Raw genomic sequence first — 24,077 nt, 5'->3', positions numbered from 1 at the left:
AGCAAGCAAGCCCCAAACCCTGATGTTAGCCAAAAGTAAAGCAAAGCAAAACAAATTCTGAAAAATACAAAACATGATCATTCTTAATTTTTGTGGTTATCTTAAAATTTGCTGCTCTTAAAAATAAAAGCAGTAAGCCAGGTGCTGGTGGCTCACACCTCTAATCCTTAACTACTCAGGAGGCTGAGATATGAGGATCGAGGTTTGAAGCCAACCTGATTAGAAAACTCCATGAAACTACTCAGAATGCCAGAAGTGGTGCTGTGGCTCAAGTGGTAGAGTGCTGGCCTTGAGCAAAAGAAGCTTAGGGTCAGTGCTGAGGACACACACAAAGACAACACAGAAATTAGAGCCATAAAATGTATGTTGAGACAAGGTCTAAGTGGTGCTTATATAGACTCAGGGATGAACTTTCTCAGAGGAGTGGATAGATCAATTACTTTATTGGAAACTTCTTTTTTTTTTTTTTTTGTCAGTCATGGGGCTTGAACTCTGGGCTTGGGCACTGTCACTGCGCTCTTCAGCTCAAGGCGAGCACTCTACCGCTTGAGCCACAGCACCACTTCGGGTTTTCTAGTGGTTTATTGGAGATAAGAGTCTCACGGACTTTCCTGCCTGGGCTGGCTTTGTCCCGTGATCCTCAGATCTCAGCCTTCTGAGTAGCTAGGACTATAGGCCTGAGCCACTGTAGCCCAGCAGAAACTTTTCTTTTAGATATTGAATGACTTTGTATAATTTAAATATATCAAATCTCACAATAGAGAGCAAATTAGGAGATGGTCTATAGAGTTTGTAATGAATCTTAGATTTTTTTGTTTTAAGAGCAATTACATAGGATGTCACCTAAGTAACATACTTTCTGTGGCATTATATCTCTTGTTGAAAGAAATCTCTTTAGAAAAAAAAGAACTTTTGGTTTTAAATGATAGACTTCTGTATTTTTGATCAACTGTTTCTTTGAGAATTTAAAATTAAAAGAACACAGCAACTTGGGAGATGGAGATATATGAGGTTAGATGGGAGATCACACTTGAACAGCCCAGGTATCTCAATGAATGGCTGGGCAGCGCATTTAATCCTCAGTACCTTAAACACAAAACACAGGAGAAAAATAACATCTGATTAAGTTAATGTCTTTTAAAGAATGTTTAATTCAAATTTTTAGCCTAGAGTACAAATATTGCCATTAAACAGTTTCATGACTTGTCACTGTTATCTCATGTGGTGTAAATTTCACCTTCACAATAAAATCTGACTCCTAGAATAAAAACTAGATCTATATTTTTGTGATTTTGAGTTTGATATTACTTCAATTTTCTCTCTCATTATTGAGTGTTCTTACTTCCTGTAATAGTGAATTCGCATCTGTGAATGCTTTGCCTATAGTATCATTTCTTGATGAGTGTGGTAGTTCCCAGCTGTAATTCTAGCATTCAGGAGGCTGAGGCAAGGTGGATCCTGAATTTGAAGTCAACTTGGGGCTACACAGCAAGTTACAGGTCAGCCTGAGCTGCAGAGCAAGACCCCAAATTTCACTAAGAGAAATTTTGGTGTGGTGACTTAGACTTATAATCCCAATAAACTTGGGAAGTGGGAAGGATCCTAGTTTGCTGGGGTCCCAGATAGATGGGAGGCTATAGGTATGAGGATTGCCATAAGGCAAAATATGAGATCCTATCTGAATAGTAAAGCAAAAGTGGACTGTCTATGGTTCAAGTGGCTGGGTGCCTGCCTAGCAAACATGAGGTTCTGAGTTCAAACCCCAGTCCTGTTCTCCCCATCAAAGAAATCCAACCAAACAAAAATTTGCATCATAGTTGATATATTCCTTGTTTTCTTAGGTAGCTTGTTGTCTACTACTTCATTGATTAATTGGGGTAGTCTTTGTTTTGTATTTGTTCTTATGTGAAGAATACAATATATGCTAACTGGTAGTATATTTTTACTGTTACTGGTTTGCTTCTTTTGATCATTAGGTAGGCTGAACATACGTGTCTTGGTTATTATTTTTCTTATTGGGTCTATCTTCTATCTTTTGTTGTTCTTTGTCTTTTGGGACAGTCTAGCATTTGCTTGAAAGTTTGCTAAAAGTTTTCAGAATCTTCATGTATCATTTAAAAAGTTATAAAATGAATGACCTGATTGTCAGCATAGATGTTAAAGAAGAAGCCTCAGAATTTGACATGTATTTTGTCTTTAGAATAACTTTGAAACCTAGTAAGCCTTTGATAAATGTTTCTTGAATTGAGGCAAGACCAATTCCTCGGTTGTTTCTGTGAATATAAAATGATCTAACCCATCTATTTGGTGTTACATGGATAAATTATAATGTACATGACTATTAGGTTTTGGTATAAAATGCGTATTATTGACTAGATATGCTCATATATCAAAGAATAGCCATAAAAATATGCTTCCTGGTAATCCTAGTATTATGAGCAAGATATATTGCACTAGTTACTTCATTTTTTAAATAAAAGTTTTGTAATGTTTCTGTGTTTAAATTTTTACTTATCTTAAAAAAAATTCCCATTATAGAGGGGACCAAATTCCAGCTTTTTACCCCTATTGTCGATGCCCCTTGTCAGCAGGAAGTAGCCAGAGAGAATCTGCGCCCTATTTCATGATTATTAAAAGGCTAGAATGTAAGGTCCGCTCCTGGATGGTGAGCAGACTCCACCTTCCTCGCAGCAAAGTCTCCACCCAGTACCTGCCTTACCTAGGCAACTGGGACACCTGGAAGAGGTCACATCTGCATCCCCTGTGGTCACATCTGAATTTGATGTGGCCACACCTTTCTCTGCCCATACCCTAGATAAGGGCTAGCCCAGGCCCAGACACTTTCTCTCTGCTCTTGTCTAGCTCTTCTCAAGCTCTTTTCTCTCTCTTTCCTCTCTCTCTTTCCCAGCTCTCTCTCTTTCCTAGGCCTTTCCCAGCCGCGTGGAGTGCCAACCTTGCTTGGTCCCAGCAGGTCTACTGAATAAACCTACCCCTTACCTGAAAAAAAAAAAAAATCCCATTATAGCCAGGCCTCGGTGGCTCATGCCTGTAATCCTAGCTACTTAGGAGGCTGAGATCTGAGGATCATGGTTCAAAGGAAAAGTCCATGAGACCCTTATCTCCAATAAACCACCAGATAACCAGAAGTAGTGCTGTAGCTCTAGTGGTAGAGCTCTAGCCTTGAGCTGAAGAGCTGAGGGACAGTGCCCAGGCCCAGAGTTCAAGCCCTCAGCTCTTCAGCTCAAGGTGAGCACTCTACCACTTGAGCTACAGTGCCACTTCCGGTTTTCTGGTGGTTTATTGGTGATAGGAGTCTCACGGTCTCTCCTGCCTGGGCTGGCTTTGAACCGTGATCCTCAGATCTCAGCCTCCTGAGTAGCTAGGATTACAGGCGTGAGCCACCAGCGCCCGGCCATAGGCCTCTTTTGAAAGAAAGCTGAGTTAGTGCAAATTAATGTATTATTTTTTTGAGCCTCAAAACTTTTTTAGTTTTTAATTGTTATAAAGGTGATGTACAGAGGGGTTACAGTTATGTCAGGTAATGAGTACATTTCTTTTTGGGCAATGTCACCTCTTTCCTCACTCTCTCCTAGTTTTTCCCTCCCATCCTTACCCACAAGTTGTATTGTTCATTTTCAGCATAGTGACTAGCGAGTACCACTGCTGTATTTGTTCATTCTTTGTTCCTCCATTTCTGTGTCAAAGTGTTTTTGAGTTACAAAGATTAAAATATTCAGTGGATTTATGGGAATAATATTTGAAAGTTTCCTTTGTGTAAATTAAAAAAATCAATTACATTAAATGCCATTTCTTAACATGTATGCATCTAAATATTACATACTACATAGTAGAAAAAAAACTGTGAAATTGAAGCTTTTTAAAGATAGGTTATATTTGTGATTAGAGGCTTTCAAAATGATCTTCATATAATTGTAAAGCTATGCCTTGACATATGGAAGAAATAGAGTCTGTGTCTTAGATGTTTATTGTATACTTAGAACAGTCTAAGAAATTGCCTAAGGTTATTCTCTACCATTTAGACTCATTTTTTGGTTTGCCCTCTTGGCTTAATTCAACATAGTATAGTATAAAGATCATGAACTCAGACTTTTAGCACTATAGATTTTAGTTTGATTCTTCTACAAGAAGTTGTATAGTCTGAGGAAAATCATTTAACTGACAAGAACTTCAGTTTCCTCTTGCATTAAGTAATAGTAACATATAGTCTTACATTTTACTTGACAACTTTATATGTCAGTTGAGTGGAAAGGTTCAATGGAAAGAGTCAATCTAAGCAGAGTATGCTTTGCTAAAGGTAAAAAGTAATGTTATTTTTGTATTGTTTACATACAGATAAGGTAATATGTAGAAACTAAATTCAGTTCTGTAAAGTTAAAGTTATTTTGGAACATGAAAGGAAAAGCAATAAGCTCAACATAGTTTAGAGACAGAATCACTGCAGATTCTTGAGAATAGGTGTCCTACATACAAGCTCTAGAAGTTTGTTTGTGTGCCAATCCTGGGGTTAGTGGTAATGCTCTACCATTAACGCCACAGCTTCCCTTCTGGCTTTTTGGTGGTTAATTGGAGATAAAAAAAATCTCCAATTTCTTTCTTGCCTGGGCTGGCTTCGAACTGCTGTCCTCAGTTCTCAGCCTCCTGAGTAGCTAGAATTACGGTGCCCAAAAGGGCACAGCTTTTAGTTTATTTTGTTCACTGTTTTATCTCTACTTTATGGGTAATGCTTATTAATATATAGGATGCTCAGTAAGTATTTGTTGAAGGATTGAATGAATAACTGAATGAATAAGAGAAGAGAAGGCAGAGGGTGAGGATATGGTAAAATTTGAGTTCTGTTTCTTTGTCTTTTTTTCTTCTATTTTTTTTGTTGGTCATGGGGCTTGAACTCAGTACCTGGGCTCTGTACCTGAACTTTTTCTGCGTAAGGCTAGTGCTCTACCACTTGGAGCCACAGTGCCATTTCCTCAATTCCCATTTCTAAAGGCTCATTGTCATCCATTTAGGTCCCAGAAAGAGAATGTTCTCAGAATCTGATTCAGTGGCTTCCTCTGTTTATACTTAATCAATTGCTTAGAATCTTTACCTTGTTTTAGGTTGTTGGATCTATGTGGGGATTTGCTCTTGTTATGTAAGTTTTTGTTCTCACTACACCTTTCCCTACCTTTTTTATGTTGAAAAAGGCAGCTTATGCCATCTTTATGGTTTTGCTAATATCTTTCTGTTTCTTTATTTTATCTTTCCTTGAAATATATGTGGTAATTCTTCAAGAAGTCATTCTGGAACATCCCAGTTTCTTGTTCTAATGTAAACTCATTGCTTTCTAGGTCTGCTGTACACCTGTATCCTTGGAATTTGTTTTCACTGGATTCCTGGGTTAGTGCCATCATTTTCTAATGTATTTCCTGTTTTCTTGTTTTTCACTTTTGTGTTTTATTCTAACTAAACTGTCTTCTTTTGATTTTTGGTTTTTTTTTTTTGTTGGTTGTGGGCCTGAACTCTGGGCCTGGGCACTGCCCCTCAGCTCTTCAGCTCAAGGGTAGCCCTCTACCACTTGAGCCAGAGCGCCACTTCCAGCTTTTTCTGCTTATGTGGTGCTGAAGAATCGAACCCAAGGCCTCATGCATGCAAGGCAAGCACTCTACCACTGAGCCACCTTCCCAGCCCCTAAACTGTCTTCTTTTAGTATAAGAAGAGGTCAATGACTTGAGTCCTTGCCTATCTAAAAACTTCTTTTATTTGCTTTTGTATCTGGTTGATAGCCTGTGCAGGATTTTAAATAGAAAAAATTTCTATCAGAACCTTGAGACTGCTCCATTATTTTCTGGCATCCAGTGTTGCTAAATATAATAGATAATGCCTGTCAGATTCTTATTCATTCATAGGGTTTTCCTCCTACTGAAAAATTTTGTATTTTTTCTCCTAGATTTGTGATATTTGACAAGATTTTGTCTTCCTTTATTAGTTATGCTCAGCATTCAGTAGTTCCTTTCAGTATGAACACTGGTCTTTCTTCAGCCTTGGAAACATTTTCTGTTTTCTTGATTGACGTTTCAGTCTGATTTATGTCTATGCATATATAATATATTCTGTCTCTATCGTTTTGCCTTTTTTTAGGGTATTTTAATTGGTTTACTCAATTTTCTGACTTTTCTAATTGAGCCTTTTATTTTCATAGCTAATTTACAACTCTTTTATGTTTTAATTGATCACTTTTTCCCATAACATAGTATGCTGAAATAAGGCTATAAAAACTTTTTAAATTGCTGTAAGGATACTAGTGTGTTTCTTTCTAACCTAGTATATTTCCGTCTTGTGAAGCATCTGTTGTTTCCTCTGGGATTATTTGTTTTATTTATCTTAGTCTTGGCCTTGAGACAAGAAAGATTTACAAGAAGCATTGGAACAGTGCTTTTTCACTGGTAGGCATGAAGTCATGGTAAATGGGTTGAGAGTTTACTTTTAGAAGGAAGTAAAGACTATTTTTTCCTTTTCTTTAGAGCACCTCACTCCTTTGTTTTGTTTTGGAGATTAATCCATAATGTATGCCTTTTTCTTATTCATGATCTTTCACCCTATGTTTCTTAGGTGGGGGTCTTGTTTCAGATCCTCTGTTTAAGTGACTCTTTGAGTAGAAATATTCGCAAAGTTATTAGATTCTTTTTGTGTTGGATTCTATTCTTACTTTTTAAAAAAATTTCTTACTGTTTGATGGAGTTTCAGAGGAGAGACAAATGACTATAATTTTAAATTCAGGATAATTTTTGTACCTGAATATATGCTATTTTACTCCTTCCCCAGTTGCCATATATATACTTCTTTATGCACATTCACTCTCAAACTCAGGAATTTAAAATGGACAAAGTCACAAACATATTTTGACATTGTGATTTTAGCTAAGTATAACTATACCACAGTACTGTGAAATTTGTGTAATTACTTAAGCTCAATAAAGAAATCTTTGGAAAAAAATAAAATAGTATAACCACTATGAGGAATAATTTGATGATCTCTTATGGCCAAGTATGAGTATATGTATGTTCTAGGATCCATCTGATGGTTTGCTTACTTTTGTTTGGTAGCATTCATTAGCTCTAGAAGGGGGAATTTCATTGTACCATTCCATATCCTCTTTCACTCTTGTGATGCTGTCTTCTTCTGTACTTTTGAGAAATCTCAACAAGTTGTACAGTGAACCTGGTACAAGAATGTTGTCAAACAGAAAATTAGAAGCAAATTATATGTTGACCATCACTAGTTCCTAGAGTAGATAATCTCTGTTTTTTTTTTTTTTTTGGTCCAGTCTTTGTAATTCGTAGCTCTTTGATGAAGTGATGAAGACAACTTCTGTTATCAGTTTTTAAACTTTGAGAGAACCCAGCACTCAGTTGTACAAATGGGAATTACATTAAAATATAAATGGGTTTTATGTTTTAAAACTTAGGTAAATTGCAGTTTGATATATTAGAGCATGCTTTGGAATTTACCTATACCAGAATGAGATCAATTGCGCGCGCGCGCGCGCGCGCGCGTGTGTGTGTGTGTGCGTGCGTGTGTGTGCATGTGTGCGTGCGACAATTCTAGTAATAAATTCTCCACTAAAGAGAACAAATCTTTTTTTACTTTTTTGACAGTCATGGGGTTTGAACTCTGGGCTTGGGCACTATCCATAAGCTTTTCAGCTCAAGGCGAGCACTCTACTGCTTGAGCCACAGCGCCACTTCTGGTTTTCTAGTGGTTTATTGGAGATGAGTCTCACAAGACTTTCCTCCCTGGGCTGGCTTTGAACCGTGATCCTCAGATCTCAGCCTCCTGAGTAGCTAGGATTACAGGTGTGAGCCACTGGTACCCATAAAGAGAACAATTTTTTTTTTTTTGGGTCCGGTCGTGGGGTCTAAACTCTGGGCCTGGGCGCTGTCCCTCAGCTCTTCAGCTCAAGGCTAGCCCTCTACTACTTGATTCCGGCTTTTTTTCTTTTTGCTTATGTGGTGCTGAGGAATCGAACCCAGGGCCTCATGCATGCAAGGCAAGTGTTCTACCACTGAGCCACCTTCCTAGCCCCCAAGAGAACAAATTTTAACTGATGTATATGTCCTATCTCCACAAGTTTAGTGTTAGATTTGCTTTATAATGGGAATAATTAGAAGTATAACATTAATTAAATTAAATGTAGCTAATCATCCTGATCCTTGCATCTGGCATGAGAAGAATTCAGGCAAGGCAGAATATAGTGAAAGTGACAGGAAAGTTTAAGAAAGGAATACACTTACTAATGCATGGAAAGTGGAACATCTTTAGCATGAGAATGGCAATAAGTTTTAGCCTGGCACAAATTTTTAGTAAGTGTAAAGAACTTGGAGCTTTAAGCTTTAACCAGTTCACTCACTGGGTCCAGGAGGTTTATTGATTTACATTTGACTTTTAGGGCATGATCTATTAACCTGGGTAGGTAGGTTAAAGATCTGTTGTTTTAGGAACTATTTGTTGACCTACCTTAAGCCTAGAATAAAGTATATCCTCAGATGGATAGAGTGATCAAAAACCACATCTAGTAACATTCCATGATTTTGACAGGCTGCCTAGACTGGCTGAAAAATTTAGTGACAATGTTTTCCCTCCGAGTCCTGTGATCCTATCTTCCATTTTAGGTTCCCTTTGCATTTCCTTATAGCTCTTGGCTAGCTGTTACCTGAAAAAAATAAGATAAGATTATTCTGTTCGGTAAATTCTTTCTTTTGACTGTGCTGGGGTTTGAACTCAGGGCCTCACCCTTGCTGGGAAATTGTTCTACCCCTGTGAAGTATATTCCCAGCCATTTTTCTTTAGTTATTTTTTTTCTGAATAGGGTCTTGCTTTTTTCTGAAGGTGGTTTATAATTTCATTGTATTTCCTCTGTACCTGGGATGACAGTTTCATCTCACCATGCCCAGCTTTTTATTTTATTTTATTTTATTTTATTTTATTTTGTTTTTTGTTTTTTGTCGGTCGTGGGGCTTGAACTCTGGGCCTGGGCACTGTCCCTCAGCTCTTCAGCTCAAGGCGAGCGCTCTACCACTTGAGCTACAGCGCCACTTCCAGTTTTCTGGTGGTTTATTGGAGATAGGAGTCTCACAGTCTTTCCTGCCCGGGCTGACTTTGAACCGTGATCCTCAGATCTCAGCCTCCTGAGTAGCTAGGATTACAGGCGTGAGCCACCAGCGCCCGGCTTTTTTATTTTTTTTAAGAGCATATTTGTAATGTATTGTCTTTGTCTACATTAAGAGGACTACATATGTTATTGAGGGTTTTTTTTTTGAAGATTTGTGTATTTGCTATTGGCATTTTTATCATCTTCCTATCATCTCAGAGAGATGAAGTGTCTTCACATTATGAACATTATCTAACAGATATGTTGAGGTAGAATAATAAGAAGGACCATGAAACCAAGGATAGAATACAAGTACTGGTTCACTATTATTGTTGATAATTAAATAAATATATATTCTATAAGATAGAACTCATATTTTTAGGAACAGTGAGAGTTTAATAGAATAAAAGTGACTATTCAAAAAATATCAGATATTTTTATCCTGTGTCCCTAGAATTTTAATCCTTATACATACTAGCTTTTATTGTGAACATTTGATTTGTGGTACTTAAAAAAAAAGTATGTATGCACACTGCTTTGATGTTAATTATGTGCTTCTTTAAACAGATTTTTTTTCTTTTGGTAAATGCAAACCAAATTCTTCTTCTTATTTATTTGGTTTATATTGTATCTTTGCTAATAATAATAGATGCCTATTTGATATAAGTAGATTTATATTCTATGAAGTTCTTTTTGGGATCTATATTTGCTCTGTTACTGCTCTAATACATGTTTGACTTTCCTAATCACTTTGTTGAATATTCTCCCTTTGTGTAATAGATACTAGTTCATACTGGTTTTACAACTCCTTATATATTGAGTGCTTTTTTGTTGTCTTCTGATCTCTTTTTCAGGAATCTTTTCATGTGGGAAAGGATTTTAAAATGTCTACCCACTGATCATTTTCACAACAGAGTATCAGTTCTCTTTCTCTGTAGATCAAGGGATTATAAACAGCGTGTATGTATGTATATTTACATATGGTGTAAGTAGTGAAAGCTTTCATTTTGAATCACTAGTTGTGGGACTTTGTGATAGATTATTAATCTTTTTTTTCCTTGCCAGACATGTGCAGTCCAGATTTCATGAAAGAAAATCTCTGCCCTCTTGTATATAATAATAGCTAAAATATTCTTGTTATGTCTCTTAATGTATGGATTTTGTGTTGAGCAGAAAGATTTGTGTTTTTCTAGAAGAGTTCCATAATTCTTTTTATTATTTAGAACTTTGGATATTTTATACTCTTAACCTTATTGCTTTGGGTGAGATGATACTGAATGGTGTTAGGTGAAGGGAGTTACTGAGTGCTACACTGTTTTTTTCCCACTATTTTCTTTATTCCAAGTCCCTGAGAGGTCTGTTAAGTTGTATTCTTTTTCCCAAGAGGTAAAGAAAGGGGAAAGAAACTTGGTTGTAATGAGTTTGGAATATGAAGCTTGATGGATACTCACATCAAATTTTACATGTAAGCTTTTCTGTTTCTTCTGAGATTTAAGGATTTCAGAGATTGCTACATATTCTTCAAGTTTCTCTAAGTTTTTAATAAAGGATTTTGGTGGTCACTCCATGTGATAAAATCACACAAGTCATAAAAATGAATAGAAGCTGAAGTATTTGGGTTTGGTAAGATGAAGTCTAAATGCAATAGTAAAATAATTTGACATAGAGACTTATATGCTGTAAGAGCTGGCACTAGGAAAGGAAGGCAAAAGCAGATCCCTTAAAAATTTTTAATTTATTTTTGTGTTCAAGGTTGTTGTTGTTATTTTACATGTTTATTCTTCTCCTTCTCTCCCTCCTTCCCTAGTTATTGTATCCCTTTTTGGGGGGGATTGAAAATAGAAATCAGTTCATAGATCTGATATTTTTAAATATCTGAAATAACCTTTAGCATTTCTGGAGTTATAGATGTACTTTGTACAAATCTTCAGGAATTTCATTTTTCTTTAATATTAGACTTTACTACATTGGTTTCAACTCTTGGTTATAAGTTATAGAAAATCTGGCCTAAACTTTCTGTTTTAAACCAGTGGACTTCCTTCCTTCCTCTCCCTCTCTCCACTCTCTCTTCCTCCCTCTTTCCTGTTTTTCTTTCTTGCTTGTTTGCTATTTACTTATTTATTGTTCGTTAGAATTCTCCTAGTGAGGCTTATTGAAGTAATGTGTGTCTCTTTATCAGAAAGCAAATCACACAGAAATTCATTTCCAAGACAGACTAGTAGATTGGGACAAAATCAAGCACAAAATTTATACACTACATTCAAAATGCTAAAAATGAAGTTTGGTCTTAAATTTTATATGTGGTTTTAAATTTCATATGTGCATTCATGACTATAGATTGTTTGCCTGTAGTTTTGAATGGTGGTGCTGTATACAGTCATGCATTAAACCTGGCTTATCATTTCATTAAAATTAACAGTTTAATGACTTGAACTCAGGGCATTGTGCTCTTGTTTTTGCTCGTTTATTTCTTTTTCTTTTTCTTTTTTTTTTTTTTTTGGGTCCGGTCATGGGGCCTGAACTCTGGGCCTGGGCACTGTCCCTCAGCTCTTCAGCTCAAGGTTAGCGCTCTACCACTTGAGCCACAGCGCCACTTCCGGATTTTTTTCTTTTTGCTTATGTGGTGCTAGGGAATCGAACCCAGGGCCTCATGCATGCAAGGCAAGTGCTCTACCACTGAGCCACCTTCCCAGCCCTCAAGTTTATTTCTAACATAACTAGAGTTAGTTTTTTATAGAGCTTGATTCAGAGTGAAACGAATTACTTGAATTTCTCTTTTATCTGGCTTTTTTTTTTATTGATCCACTGATTTTCATAAAACTCCCCTTCATAGTTACAAGACTATTGCCAGCAGTTTCCTGGATTATATTGTTCTAGTTCAAATGGATATGATACTCTTAGACATCATTGCTAGGAATGAATTGTGTTTTTTCTAAGGAAATCATTCTAGCTATGGAAATATGATGTAGTAATTGGCTTTACACCTAGCTTGTATGTCTAGCCTTGAGCCTGGGTAGACCTGATTACTAAAAGTAGTACCTAGTCTGAGATGGGGAACCAGTAGCTTCCTAAAATGAAATCAGACTATACTAGCCAAATGGGTGCTAGACTGGCAAAAAAGTTATGTTTTGTATATTGACTAACACCTCCCCCCAAAAAAAATCCCCAAACAAAATGTATAAGGGATTCAAAACAAAATCATTGAAGAAGTCTCTCTTATAGTCTCTCTTATATTATAGTTCCCAAAATGACTGTTAAACTTAGAAAGAGGTTATCTGGTAATATTGAATATCAAAGGTGTTGAGCCCCTAATTCTTCTATTATAGTAAGGGAGCATAAGGTTGGTGTTTCTCAAGGAGCTCGTTGCTGCTAGGTCAATGCCAGGTGTTTGTAAGAATTCCCCTAGAAAGTCTACTTATGGGGATTAAAGACCCAATGTTCCTTTTATACCACAAGGTTTTGACTATAGTGTTATATATCCAGAATTCTTAGCTTCTCACATTGACTAGGTATTGCTGCTGTTGGAAATGTTGTACTAGAATATTAGAAGAATGTGTTAATTTTTAAAAATGATTTTGACAAAATATTTGATCAAGATAAACAACTTAAAGAAAAAAAGATTTATTCTGGTTTATGGTTCCAGTCCATGGTAGGTGGTTCATTGCTTTAGGCCTGTGGCAAGGCAGAAATATTAAGATGGAAAGGTGTGAAGGATGAAAGCTGCTTTTACCCTATGGCAATCTGGAGCTTGGGGTGGGATGGAGAATGAATGATTTAGAGCTGTTTATTAGTGGCTCACACTTGTGACCCTAGCTACTCAGGAAACTGAGATTTGGAGGATCTGTCTGAAGCCAGCTGGGGCAGGAAAGTCCTAGAGACTTTATCTCCAGTTTACTAGCAAAAAGCTGGGTTGGAGTGGCTCAAGCAAGTTGAGACTCTTGAATATGGAGGAGGGAGGAAAACAAGATGTTCCCTTCAAAGTTGAGCCCAGTGACCTGCTTCCTCCAACTGGGCCCCACCATTCAGCTACTGTATTATCAATAAATTAATCCCTGGTAATCCAATGATTTTCTTTTTTTTTTGGGTCCGGTGATAGGGCCTGAACTCTGGGGCCTGGGTACTGTCTCTCAGCTCTTCAGCTCAAGGCTAGCGCTCTACCACTTGAGCCACAGTGCCACTTCCGGCTTTTTTCTGTTTGCTTATGTAGTGCTGAGGAATCGAACCCAGGGCCTCATGCATGCAAGGCAAGCACTCTACCACTGAGCCACCTTCCCAGCCCCTCCAATGATTTTCTAATTATGCTACCAGCAGGGAACCAAACCTGCCGCCGAACAAGTCTGTCTGTGTAGGAAGTGATACCTTTGCTCCTTATTTGGTATCTCTTCTGGAGGAAGATTTTGTTCTCAATGTTCTTCACACTTGCTTCTTAAAGTTCCAAGTCAGCCTATAAAAACAAATAGAAACGAATGACTTTTTACACTTGTTTCTTAAAGTTCCAAGTCAGCCTAAAAACGAATAGAAGGGCTGGGAAGGTGGCTCAGCGGTAGAGCGCTTGCTTTGCAATGCATGAGGCCCTGGGTTCGATTCCTCAGCACCACATAAGCAAAAAAAAAAAAAAAAAGCCGGAAGTGGCGCTGTGGCTCAAGTGGTAGAGCGCTAGCCTTGAGCTGAAGAGCTGAGGGACAGCACCCAGGCCCAGAGTTCAGGCCCCACAACCGGACCAAAAAAAAAAAAAAAAAAAAAAAAAAACCGAATAGAAACTGATGACTGTGCATTGTAGGATTAGCTTATTCTAATTTTTCATAGTAATCATGCATCATCATGTCTTAATCTCTGATTAAATACATCATATATATTATGGTTCATTACGTCTTTTCTAGATTTTTTGATTGGATTATCAACACTTTTCTTTATTTTTTTTAATGTGTTACAAAAAAGTCCCCTAAATAGACTATTCCTTCTACCTTAACTAAGTAAATTAGTCTTAACAAAGGTATTTCCTTGGCTTCCCTTACTGGTAAATTGCCCAGTTTTCACCTTTGTTGCTGATTTTCCTGGAATTTCTCCCAGTTCTATTTCCCTTCCATCAGTCAGGCCCACCTTCATACACTTTGTTTTCATATTGTACATTCCTCTGTGGGCAGATTGCTTGTCATACTGCATCCACCGTGAGTTCTCTATCCCTGCCATAGACATAGTGGTTATTTGGAGAGATGTGCTTTATTTGAAAGATCCCTAGTTGTAGAGCCAGAAGACCAACTTTCAGTGCCTAGATTGTTACTTATTGGGTCTTGTGACCCTGAATAATTGTATAGTTCCTCCAGACTTTAGATTCTTAATCCTAAAATGGATCCACTATCATATTACTTGCCTTACCTACATCCTGTTTTCTTGTGAAGGACAAATATGATGAATGTCAGAATTCTGTAAACGGTGGAGTTCTATACCAATATAAATAGTTCTTTTGTTTACCATGTAAGACAAAAACATTTTAAATTACTAACAAGTTAAGAATTTTATATTTTTTGAAATAGTAGATCTCTACCATTAAAAACAACATCTTAAAAAGATCATTGTGTCATATGCATAAAAGTCTTTGTTCAGTCTTAAGAAATAAGAAATTTTGTGCATGAGATGCTTGGTAAGAAATGTATGCATTATCCTGCCCATGTAATTGTAGCCCCTCTGTACAGTATGTTCTCAAATAAAATAAAATAAAATTAAAAAAAAAAGAAATTTTGTGCATGAGTTAATTTTCCTAAAAATGAAAATCTATCCCTTTAATTTAATTTTAATTAAATTCAGTGGAACTCTTACAATGTGTTGTCTTGCACAACTTTATGTACAGTTATGTTTAACCTGTGTAGAAATCTATCCTCACACACTTTTGAGTTGTACAAATTAAGAAAAAAATCTTATTTTGAGCACATTGTAAAAAATAGTACAAAAGAGTAATGTCTGAACACCCAATTTGTCTCCAATTTTATTTTTTTAAGGTTAAGTCAGTTAATTTCTCATTGGGTCTTTCAGCATATATTTATATATATCTTGTTTTACTCAAGAGATTCATACTGTGTGTGGTATTGTACCATTATTCTTTTTCCCTAGCTACCTAGTCATACCAGTATATGTAGGGTTTATGTATATATAAATGAGAGCATCTAATTTTTTCAGTATTCATCCCATATTTCTAGTATTTTTGTTATTGAAATCAAAGCTGTAGAAAGTTTTTGCATATATTTTGAGAAGGACTTTTTTTTTGGTACTGCTGAAGGTTAAACCCAGGGCCTTGTGCATGCTAGGTGAACTTCTATTCAGTGTTCTTTTTTTTTTTTTTTTATTTGTCGGTCGTGGGGCTTGAACTCTGGGCCTGGGCGCTGTCTCTTAACTCTTCAGCTCAAGGTTAGCACTCTACCACTTGAGCTATAGCGCCACTTCTGGTTTTCTGTGGTTTTATTGGAGATAAGAGTTTCACGGACTTTCCTGCCTGGGCTGGCTTTGAACCGTGATCCTCAGATCTCAGCCTCCTGAGTAGCTAGGATTACAGATGTGAGCCACCGGCACCCAGCCAGTGTTCATTTTTAACAGTTTTCTTGGAGAACTGTGAGGATGCTACTCAAGCAACACATAATATTTTAGAAGTATAGCAATTCTAGTTGAAAAAAAATGTAGATGTTGGGCTGGGAAGGTGGCTCAGTGGTAGAGCGCTTGCCTTGCATGCATGAGGCCCTGGGTTCGATTCCCCAGCACCACATAAGCAAAAAGGAAAAAAGCCAGAAGTGGCGCTGTGGCTCAAGTGTTAGAGCGCTAGCCTTGAGCTGAAGAGCTGAGGGACAGCGTCCAGGCCCAGAGTTCAAGCCCCACGACCAGACCCAAAAACAAAAAAAAACCAACAACAAACAAACAAAAAATGTAGATGTTACATTGAATCTGCCTAAATTATGAAAAAGGTATAAGCTTTCCTCCTGGTGTTTTCTTGTTTCCTCTCTAAAGTTTCCTTAAAGTGTTTATTACTAATTCCATCATAGAAATATTCCTTGGGATTTTAAGCAAAGTTGGTTTCCCTTTTGCTATGACTGTAGATACTCCTTTATGAATTATTAGTATATTCCACACACCTGTTTTTACATTTCTAGGTTCTAGCTTTTAGTTTGCTGTCAGTGTTCCTTCCCTCTTTCCCTCCCTCTTTCCTTTGTTTTCATTCCCTCCCTCCCTCCCTCCCTCCTTCCCTCCCTCCCTCCCTCCCTTCCTTCCTTCCTTCCTTCCTTCCTTCCTTCCTTCCTTGTGCTGATACTGGGACCTTATGCTTTTGATTGATTCATGGCTGCCAGCCAGTCTACCACTTGAACCATGCCTCCAGTTCCTTAATTTAATCTGTAGTCTTTTCTGCCCTTGTTGCCTTCAAAATTTGATTTGGGTCTCAGCCTCCTGAGTAGCTAGGACTACAGATGTGAGGCATCAGTGCCTGGCTCATACTTTTCTTAAGTTTAGATATGGTGATGTAAGTTTTCCAGTAACTATATCAAACAGCTTGTTTTTGACTTAAGATTCTACATTGTTTTCCTATATATTTTACACAGAAACACAAAAAACCATACATTAGTACTAGACTTACTATACATATACATACACATATATAAACACATTCTTTAAAAATTCATTTTTATGTTATTTTTGTTATTTTTTTTTTTTTTTGTTGGTTATGGGGCTTGAACTCTGGGCCTGGGCGCTATCCCTCAGCTTTTTAGCTCAAGGCTAGCACTCTACCACTTGAGCCACAGCACTACTTCCTGTTTTCTGAGTGGTTTATTGGAGATAAGAGTCTCACCAAGTTTCCTGTTCAGGCTGGCTTTCAAGTTCGATCCTCAGATCTCAGCCTCCTGAGTAGGATTACAGACATGAGCCACTAGCATCTAGCTTTATTTTTTACTTGTTCTTTTTGCTACTATTTAGTAGTTGTGCACAACATAATGGGTTATAATTTTTTTTGTTGTTGTTGTTGGTACTTATCCTGGGGCTTAACTCAAGGCTTGGATGCTGTTCCTGAACTTTTTGCTCTAGGCTAGCACTTGAGCTACAGCTCCAGTTATGATCTTTGGTGGTTAATTAGAGCATAGATTTTCCTGCCTAGGCTGTCTGGATTCTAAGATTTTGGCCTTCTGAGTTGCTAAGATTACAGGCATAAGCCACCAGAACCCAGTTTATATAATATAGCTTGATCGTATTCATCCCCTACTTTCCTCTCTAGTTCACTTCCTCTCCCCTCCCCTAAAAGGCCCCTTCCTACTTTAATGTCCCATTTTTCTTTTTATATTTTCTAGATTCCACTTATGACAGAAAACATGCAACTACTTGTCTTTCTGAGTCTAGTTTATTTAATTTAACGTAATAATCTCCAGTTCTATCCATTTTCCTGAAAAGAACATGATTTTCTTACTTCATTAAGTATACACCCCAATTTCTTTTTCCAGACATTCATTGACTGACACTTATGCTGCTTCATGTATTTTTGTGCCCATTGTCTTTGTATACAATGTTATTTTCTTTCCTTTTTGGGTACCATTGTTCATTCTTCCTGAGAGTCAGCTCAAAAGTCACCTCCTCTGTGAATCCTGTCTTGAGTTGGGGAGAAATTGTAGGGTTTTTGTTGTTGTTGTTGGTTGTGGGGCTTGAATTCAGGGCCTGACTGCTGTCCGTGACTTTTTTTCACTAATTCTATAGTGTTCTACCACTTTCAGCCATAGTGCCACGTCCGATTTTCTGGTGGTTAATTGAGGATAAGAGTCTCACGGACTTTTACTGCCGAGGCTGGCTTCTAACTACAGTCTTCACATCTCAGCCTCCTAGGATTATAGGTGTGAGCCACCAGTGCCTGACTTGTAGGTTATATTAGATGGCTTATCTTATTTTTATTTTCAGGGTACTGTTTCAAGTGTATAATCTACTTTAAGACCTTATCTTCAAAAGTATTCTTGTAACTAATCTTGTTTTTGTATCATTGCTTAGTATTATATTTTATTTTGTTCTTGTCTCACAAAATACTGAGTATTATGAAGACAGGCAAAGTGTAACAGCTGTCAATAAATTCTTATTTATGCCTACCTTCTATGGCTGTGTTTGAGTATTAAACATAATGGTACATATTGTGTGGCTGATAGTAAGAACTCAGTAAATGTAAGCTATTGGTTATTAGAGGAGAGATAAATTCTGACTTTTGGAATATGAAGTGATTTGTTTTTTGAAAGAGCTCATATTTGGTTAATACCTCAAAATGTTATGTTAGGATTACATCAGTGAATTTTCAGCATAAACCAGTTTTAAGATCTTATGCAAACTTTCTGAGAGTGAAACTTAAAAATCTGCATCTGTATCACTTGAAAAAGTGAATTAATTTTTTGTATCCATATTAGTTAACAACAACTAATTGTAGATTCATACATTGTTTTGTATTCCTAAGTAATGATGTCAAAAGGTGGCATTTAGCTACCTTTGTCAAAAACTCCTTTAGAAAATTTAAATTCTTAATTTTGTGTGAACTTAAATACTTTACTTGTATTTGTTTTTATGAACATAAAAACATTAAGGAAGTCTGTGTATTTTAAAACCATTTGTGCATGTGCCCTTGAGACAAGTTGGTGGGTACATTTTTTATTAAAGCCATATATACAGTGACATATTAAATGTATCATATTATTATACTAATCATATGACTCTAGAAACAAAAGTAACCAGAGGAGTAAAGCCTATCAAAACCATCTTTTTGTTTTTGTACAGTGAAATTCTTTTTAAATTTGCCAGTGAATTCATGCCAGTATTGAAACCAGATGTAGACTTCCGTCTTTTAATGTATTAGCTTAGCTACAAAAGTCTTATTTCCATCCCTGATTGCTGAGTATTCATTCATGGTTATAATCTATTTTTTGAAACGGATTATAAAATGTGATTCAAATTATTTTAAGAAGACATTGCTCATTTTTATAGTGTCAGAAATGGTCTTAAACCTGTAATGAATTGAGAATAACCCAATTAAGTCTACAAATAAAGTATTCTTGTTGATAAAATTTTTTCTTTGGAAGCAACTCTCTTTAACTCTTAGTTAAGTATAGTTAATTCTTAGTTGAATATGGGGCCTATTTGAACTGATGTAATTCTTATAGAAATGAAAAAGACACAGTCTTCAAATTTTATGCAATATGGGAAGTAACATTTCCAAATAAATCTCTAGCTTCTTTGGGTACTTTGAGTAATTGACTGTATTTACATGTAAATGAAATTTGTTAAAATAGAGATCGTGGCTGTGTTTAAGTGGTTTATATCCTCTTAATTCAGTTTTGTTATGTCAAATTTATTTATTTTTTTCAAGCTTTTATTTAGGTATAGGTTTTACAAGTATTCCCTCATGATTCTTTGGATTTCTTTGCCACTTGTTGTGGTATTTCCATTTTCAGTCCTAATTTTATTGATTTGAGTCTTTTCTATCCTTCTCAAATATCATTAGTCTTCTCCCTCCTCCCCCAACAGTCCAACTTTTTCTCTCATTGATTCTTTGTAGTTATTTTAGTCTTTATCTCATTAAGTTCTGTCCTAATCTATACTATTTCTAGCTATTCCATTTGGGTTTGGTTAGTTTCTGCTTTTCTATAAATTTGAGTTGTATAAGAAAGCTGTTTATTTGAGAGCTTTCTTTTGTTTTGATGAAAGTTCTTATGGATATAAATTTTCCCTTCAACACTGCCTCTATTATATCCTAGCAGTTCTGTTAGGTTGGGTTTCATTTTTATTTAATTCCAGCCACTATATGATTTCATCCTTTATCAGTGATTCACATGTCATTTAACTTGTATAGTCTCCATGTGCTTGAATATTTTCTCAGCATCTTTTGCTATGGAACTGTATTTCTATTATGATGTGATAGAATACAAAGAGTTATTTTAATTTTTTGGTTTGTTTAGATTTACTGTATGTCTTAGCTCATGATCTATTTTGGAGAAAATTATATGGCTGGTAAGAAGAATATGTATACCTTCATGGTGAGATACTCCTTAGATGTCTGTTAATTCCATTTGGTCTGTAGTATCATTGAATTATTCTTTGTCATGATTTTTTGAATGACCTATCTGTTGGTGAGAGAGGAATACTGGAATCACCTACTATTTTTGTGCTAGGGTTTACCAGTGCTTGTAAGTCCAGAAGTATTTGTTTAATGAACCTGGGTATGCTGCTGTTTGTTGTATATATGTTAACAACTGTAATTTCTTCTTCACGAATCATTTCCATTACTAATAAGAAGTGACTTTTTTTCTCCTGAGTTTAGTTTGTCATCTGTTTTTTCAGATATAACTATAGCTACAGCTACCTGCTTTCTCGATCCATTTGGTTGGAAGGTCTTTTTATATACTTTCACCATATTCCTGTGTTTGTTTTTGTCAGTAAGGTAAGGTGTGTTTCTTAAAGGCATTGACTGGTTCTTTGTTATCCTTTTGATGCAGTGTTAAAGCCATTAAAATTTAATTTTAATTTTGAAACAATCTTTTTGTTGGTTACTTTTGTGATGCTTGCTTCCTTTGCTTTCCTGCTTTGCTCATCTACTCATGTAGTAGGACTTATTCTTTTCTGTATTTTTCTGCTTTTAATTTTCCTCTTTTTTGGATATGATTTCCTTAATCATTATTATTATTTTTTCTTTTACCCTGGTCCTGAGACTTGAACTCTGGGCCTACTTCTTGAGCCACAGTGCCACTTCTGACCTTTTTTTTATTTTGAGTAGTTTATTGGAAATAAAAGCCTCATGGAGTTTCCTGCCTGTGTTGGCTTTGAACCTTGACCCTTAGATCTCAGCCTCCTTAGTAGCTAGGATTACAGGGATGAGCACTGGTGCCTGGCTCCCTTAATTATTTTTTGCAGTAGTGTTTTAATAGTCATGGATTCTTTTAGTCTTTGTTTATTATGGCAGATTTTTATCTCTGAAAAGTTTGAAGTATAGCTTTGATGGGTACAGTAGTTTAGATTGGCTAATTTTGTCTTTCAAAACTTGAATTATGTCATGCTATGCCTCCTTGAATAAAGTGTCTGTTTTAAAAATTTGCTATTATTGTCATTACAAATTACTTTCTCCTCTCTTTAACATCTTTCAATATTATTTATTCTGTATATTTAACATTTTTACTAAATAATGTGTGTAAGGGTGCTTGTTTTTCCTTCTCATTTTGCCTGTTTGGAGTTACGTAGGCTTCCATCACACGGATGACCCTGTCTGTCTTGAGGTTGGGCTATGTTCTGTAAAGTTATTAAATGGATTCTCTATGCTTTTAGTTTTAAATTCTTCTTTATTTTCTGTTCCCACAATTTGTAAGTTTGATCTTTTGATAGATACCACTAAGTCTTGTAAGTCCCCTTAATATATTAAGTGTTCTTTTCAACCTATTTGACTGATGTAATTCCTTGGCTTTAGCTTCAATTTCTGATACCCTATTTTCAACTTCTTCTGTTGTATTATATAGTCTTTCTATTGAGTTTTTTATTTGGGCACTTGAGCTCTTTGTTTTTCAGGGTTTTTGTTTGATTTTTTTTCCCCTTAAATTTCTCTGTGTTGAATTCCTCTGGCATATCCTGCATTGCCTTCTTTATTTCATTAAGCTGCTTATTTTTTATTCTTTAGACTTATTTTTCTTATTGACTCCTTGAATTTTTTTCAGTTTTTCACATATCAGTTTTGTTTTTAATTGCATTAGCCATTCTTGTCATTGTTTTGATTACTTTGTTAAATGTCACTTAAATCCTTTGTTATGGTGTTGCTGGTATTTGAGCGAGACATTTTGCCTTATTTATTCATGAATTTCATGATCTTTCTCAGACATTTAGACATCTTGGTCAGAGATTTTGGAGGTTTCAATCTCTTGTATACTGGCATTTGGTGGTTCTAGATTTCTTAAAATGGGATTATGGCTGAGTGGTGGTTTATGGGTTCTCAGGATTGGTTTTGGTTGACAGATAGTTAATTTCGTCCCTGAAGATGTATATATGGAACTCTGCTCTATGCAGAGTGAGGATGATTGATTTCAAAGGCTATTGAAGGTGGTAAATCAGTATTGTGTTTATGTTAAGTTTTACCGGAGATGAGTCACTGCTATTGCTCTGATGAATATAAGATCTGAGGTATATTTGCATGCTCTGGGAAGGCTTTCCTTAACCACAGTAGTAGTAAGTAGTTCAGTCACTTGGACAAGTCTTTCTTTCTTGATTAATTCCCAAGCACTTTATTCTTTGGATGGTAGTACAAAGCAAATTATTTTTGTTATTTTTCCTCAGATTGCATGTTGTTGGTGTATATTGAAATGTGATTGTTTTTTGTGTGTTAAATTTATATCCTGCTGCTTTGTTGAATTCATTTTTATTGGTTCTGGCAGTTTTATTGGCCTGCAAACAGATACTTTTACTTCTTTCCAATTTGGAGGTCGTTTATTTCTTTTTCTTACATAATTTCCTCTGTTAGAACTTTTCAGTTGCTATGTAGAACAAAAGTGACAAAGCAGGAATCCTTTCCTGTTTCTGATCTTAGATCTTTTAATCCTTCACTATTGAGTGTGGAGTTTTCATTTGTGGCTCTTATTATTTTAGGATGCTATAATTTCTTTAGATTCCTGTTCTTTTTAATACTTGTATTATGAGTATTTAAATTGAGTAGTCAAATGTTTTTTTTTCTTATAGAGATGATCATGTGATTTCTTTTTCATTATTCTCTTAAGATGTTGTATTACATTTGTCAAATTTTGTACATTGAGCCATCCTTACATTCTAGGAATAAGTTTTACTTGGTTATGTTCTTTAGTCTTTTTAATATTCTGCTGAATTGGGTATGGCAGTACTAGTATTTAGTTGAGTTTTACATTAGTGTTCTTGAAGGATATTGGTGTGTGTAATTCTCTTTTCTTTTCTTGTATTTTTTTCAGTAATGAAATTGGAACTCAGGGCCTCCTACTTGTTAGGCAGGTGGTCTACAGCTTAGCAATGGATCCAAACCATTTTTATGCTGGCTATATTTTGAGACTGGCTTTTCTTTGTGCCTGGGCTGCCCTGTACTATGACTCTCCTTTTTATGGGCTCTGTGTTGCTGGGATGACAAGCATACACCACTGCTCTTAACTATTGTGCTTCCCTTGTAGTTAAGATGATGGGCATATGTCACTGCATCCAGCCATGGATAGAGATGGAGTCTCACAAACTTTTTTTGTTCAATCTGGCTTTGAAATTTGATCCCTACCCCCATCTCTGCCTCCCAAGTAGCTAGAATTAGAAACTTGAACCACTACTCTTGGCTGGTGGTTTCTTTTTCTTTTATTTTTAGTTGGTCATGGGGCTTAAACTCAGTGCCTGGGTACTGGCCCTAACATCTTTTGCTCAAGGCTAGAATTCTACCACTTTGAGCCACAGCACACTTCTAGTTTTTTGGTGGTTAATTTGGAGATAAAGACTCTCATGGACTTTCTTGCCTGGGTTGGCTTCAAACTCCGATCTCAGATCTCAGCCTTCTGAGTAGCTAGGCTTACAGGTATGAACCACCAGTTGTGAACCATAGTTCAGTTTCCTTTTTCCTTGCAGTGACTGGAGAGTCTTTTCTGTCTTCATCTATATCTATCTATATCTATATCTATATCTATATCTATATCTATATATACACATACATATATGTATATATATGTGTGTATATATATATACAATTTTTGTATATAACTATATTTATTATATATATAAATATATGACGATATTTATTAACATTCAAAATGCTATCACTTGAGCCACAGCACTACTAAGGGATTTTGAGGTACCTAAATAGAGATGTAATTTCCTGTCTGGCCTTTGAACCTTGATCCTACAATCCCAGCATCATGAATAGCTAAGATTGTTGGCAAGTGCTACCAGCACCTAGCCTAAA

At 36.2% G+C, this 24,077-nt stretch overlaps 1 protein-coding gene across 3 annotated transcripts in view; it reads left to right on the top strand.

The window, feature by feature from the left end:
- Stk3 (serine/threonine kinase 3) overlaps positions 1-24,077 on the top strand; it is a 223,748-nt gene that overhangs the window by 26,829 nt on the left and 172,842 nt on the right. Inside the window, exon 2 of one of the 3 annotated variants that reach the window (XM_069991126.1) lies at positions 10,000-10,105. The exons of the other annotated variants lie outside the window; for them this stretch is intronic. Coding sequence (XP_069847227.1) covers positions 10,010-10,105 — 96 coding nt within the window. The 5' untranslated portion in view covers positions 10,000-10,009. The remainder of the gene's footprint in view (positions 1-9,999; positions 10,106-24,077) is intronic. 3 annotated transcript variants of the gene reach the window in all.

The sequence above is a fragment of the Dipodomys merriami genome, unplaced genomic scaffold (genome assembly GCF_024711535.1).
Source record: "Dipodomys merriami isolate MVZ:Mamm:240054 unplaced genomic scaffold, mDipMer1.0.p SCAF_4, whole genome shotgun sequence".
Taxonomy (NCBI): domain Eukaryota; kingdom Metazoa; phylum Chordata; class Mammalia; order Rodentia; family Heteromyidae; genus Dipodomys; species Dipodomys merriami.
Note: the sequence above shows the minus strand (reverse complement) of the source record. Positions and strands in the feature narration are given on the sequence as shown.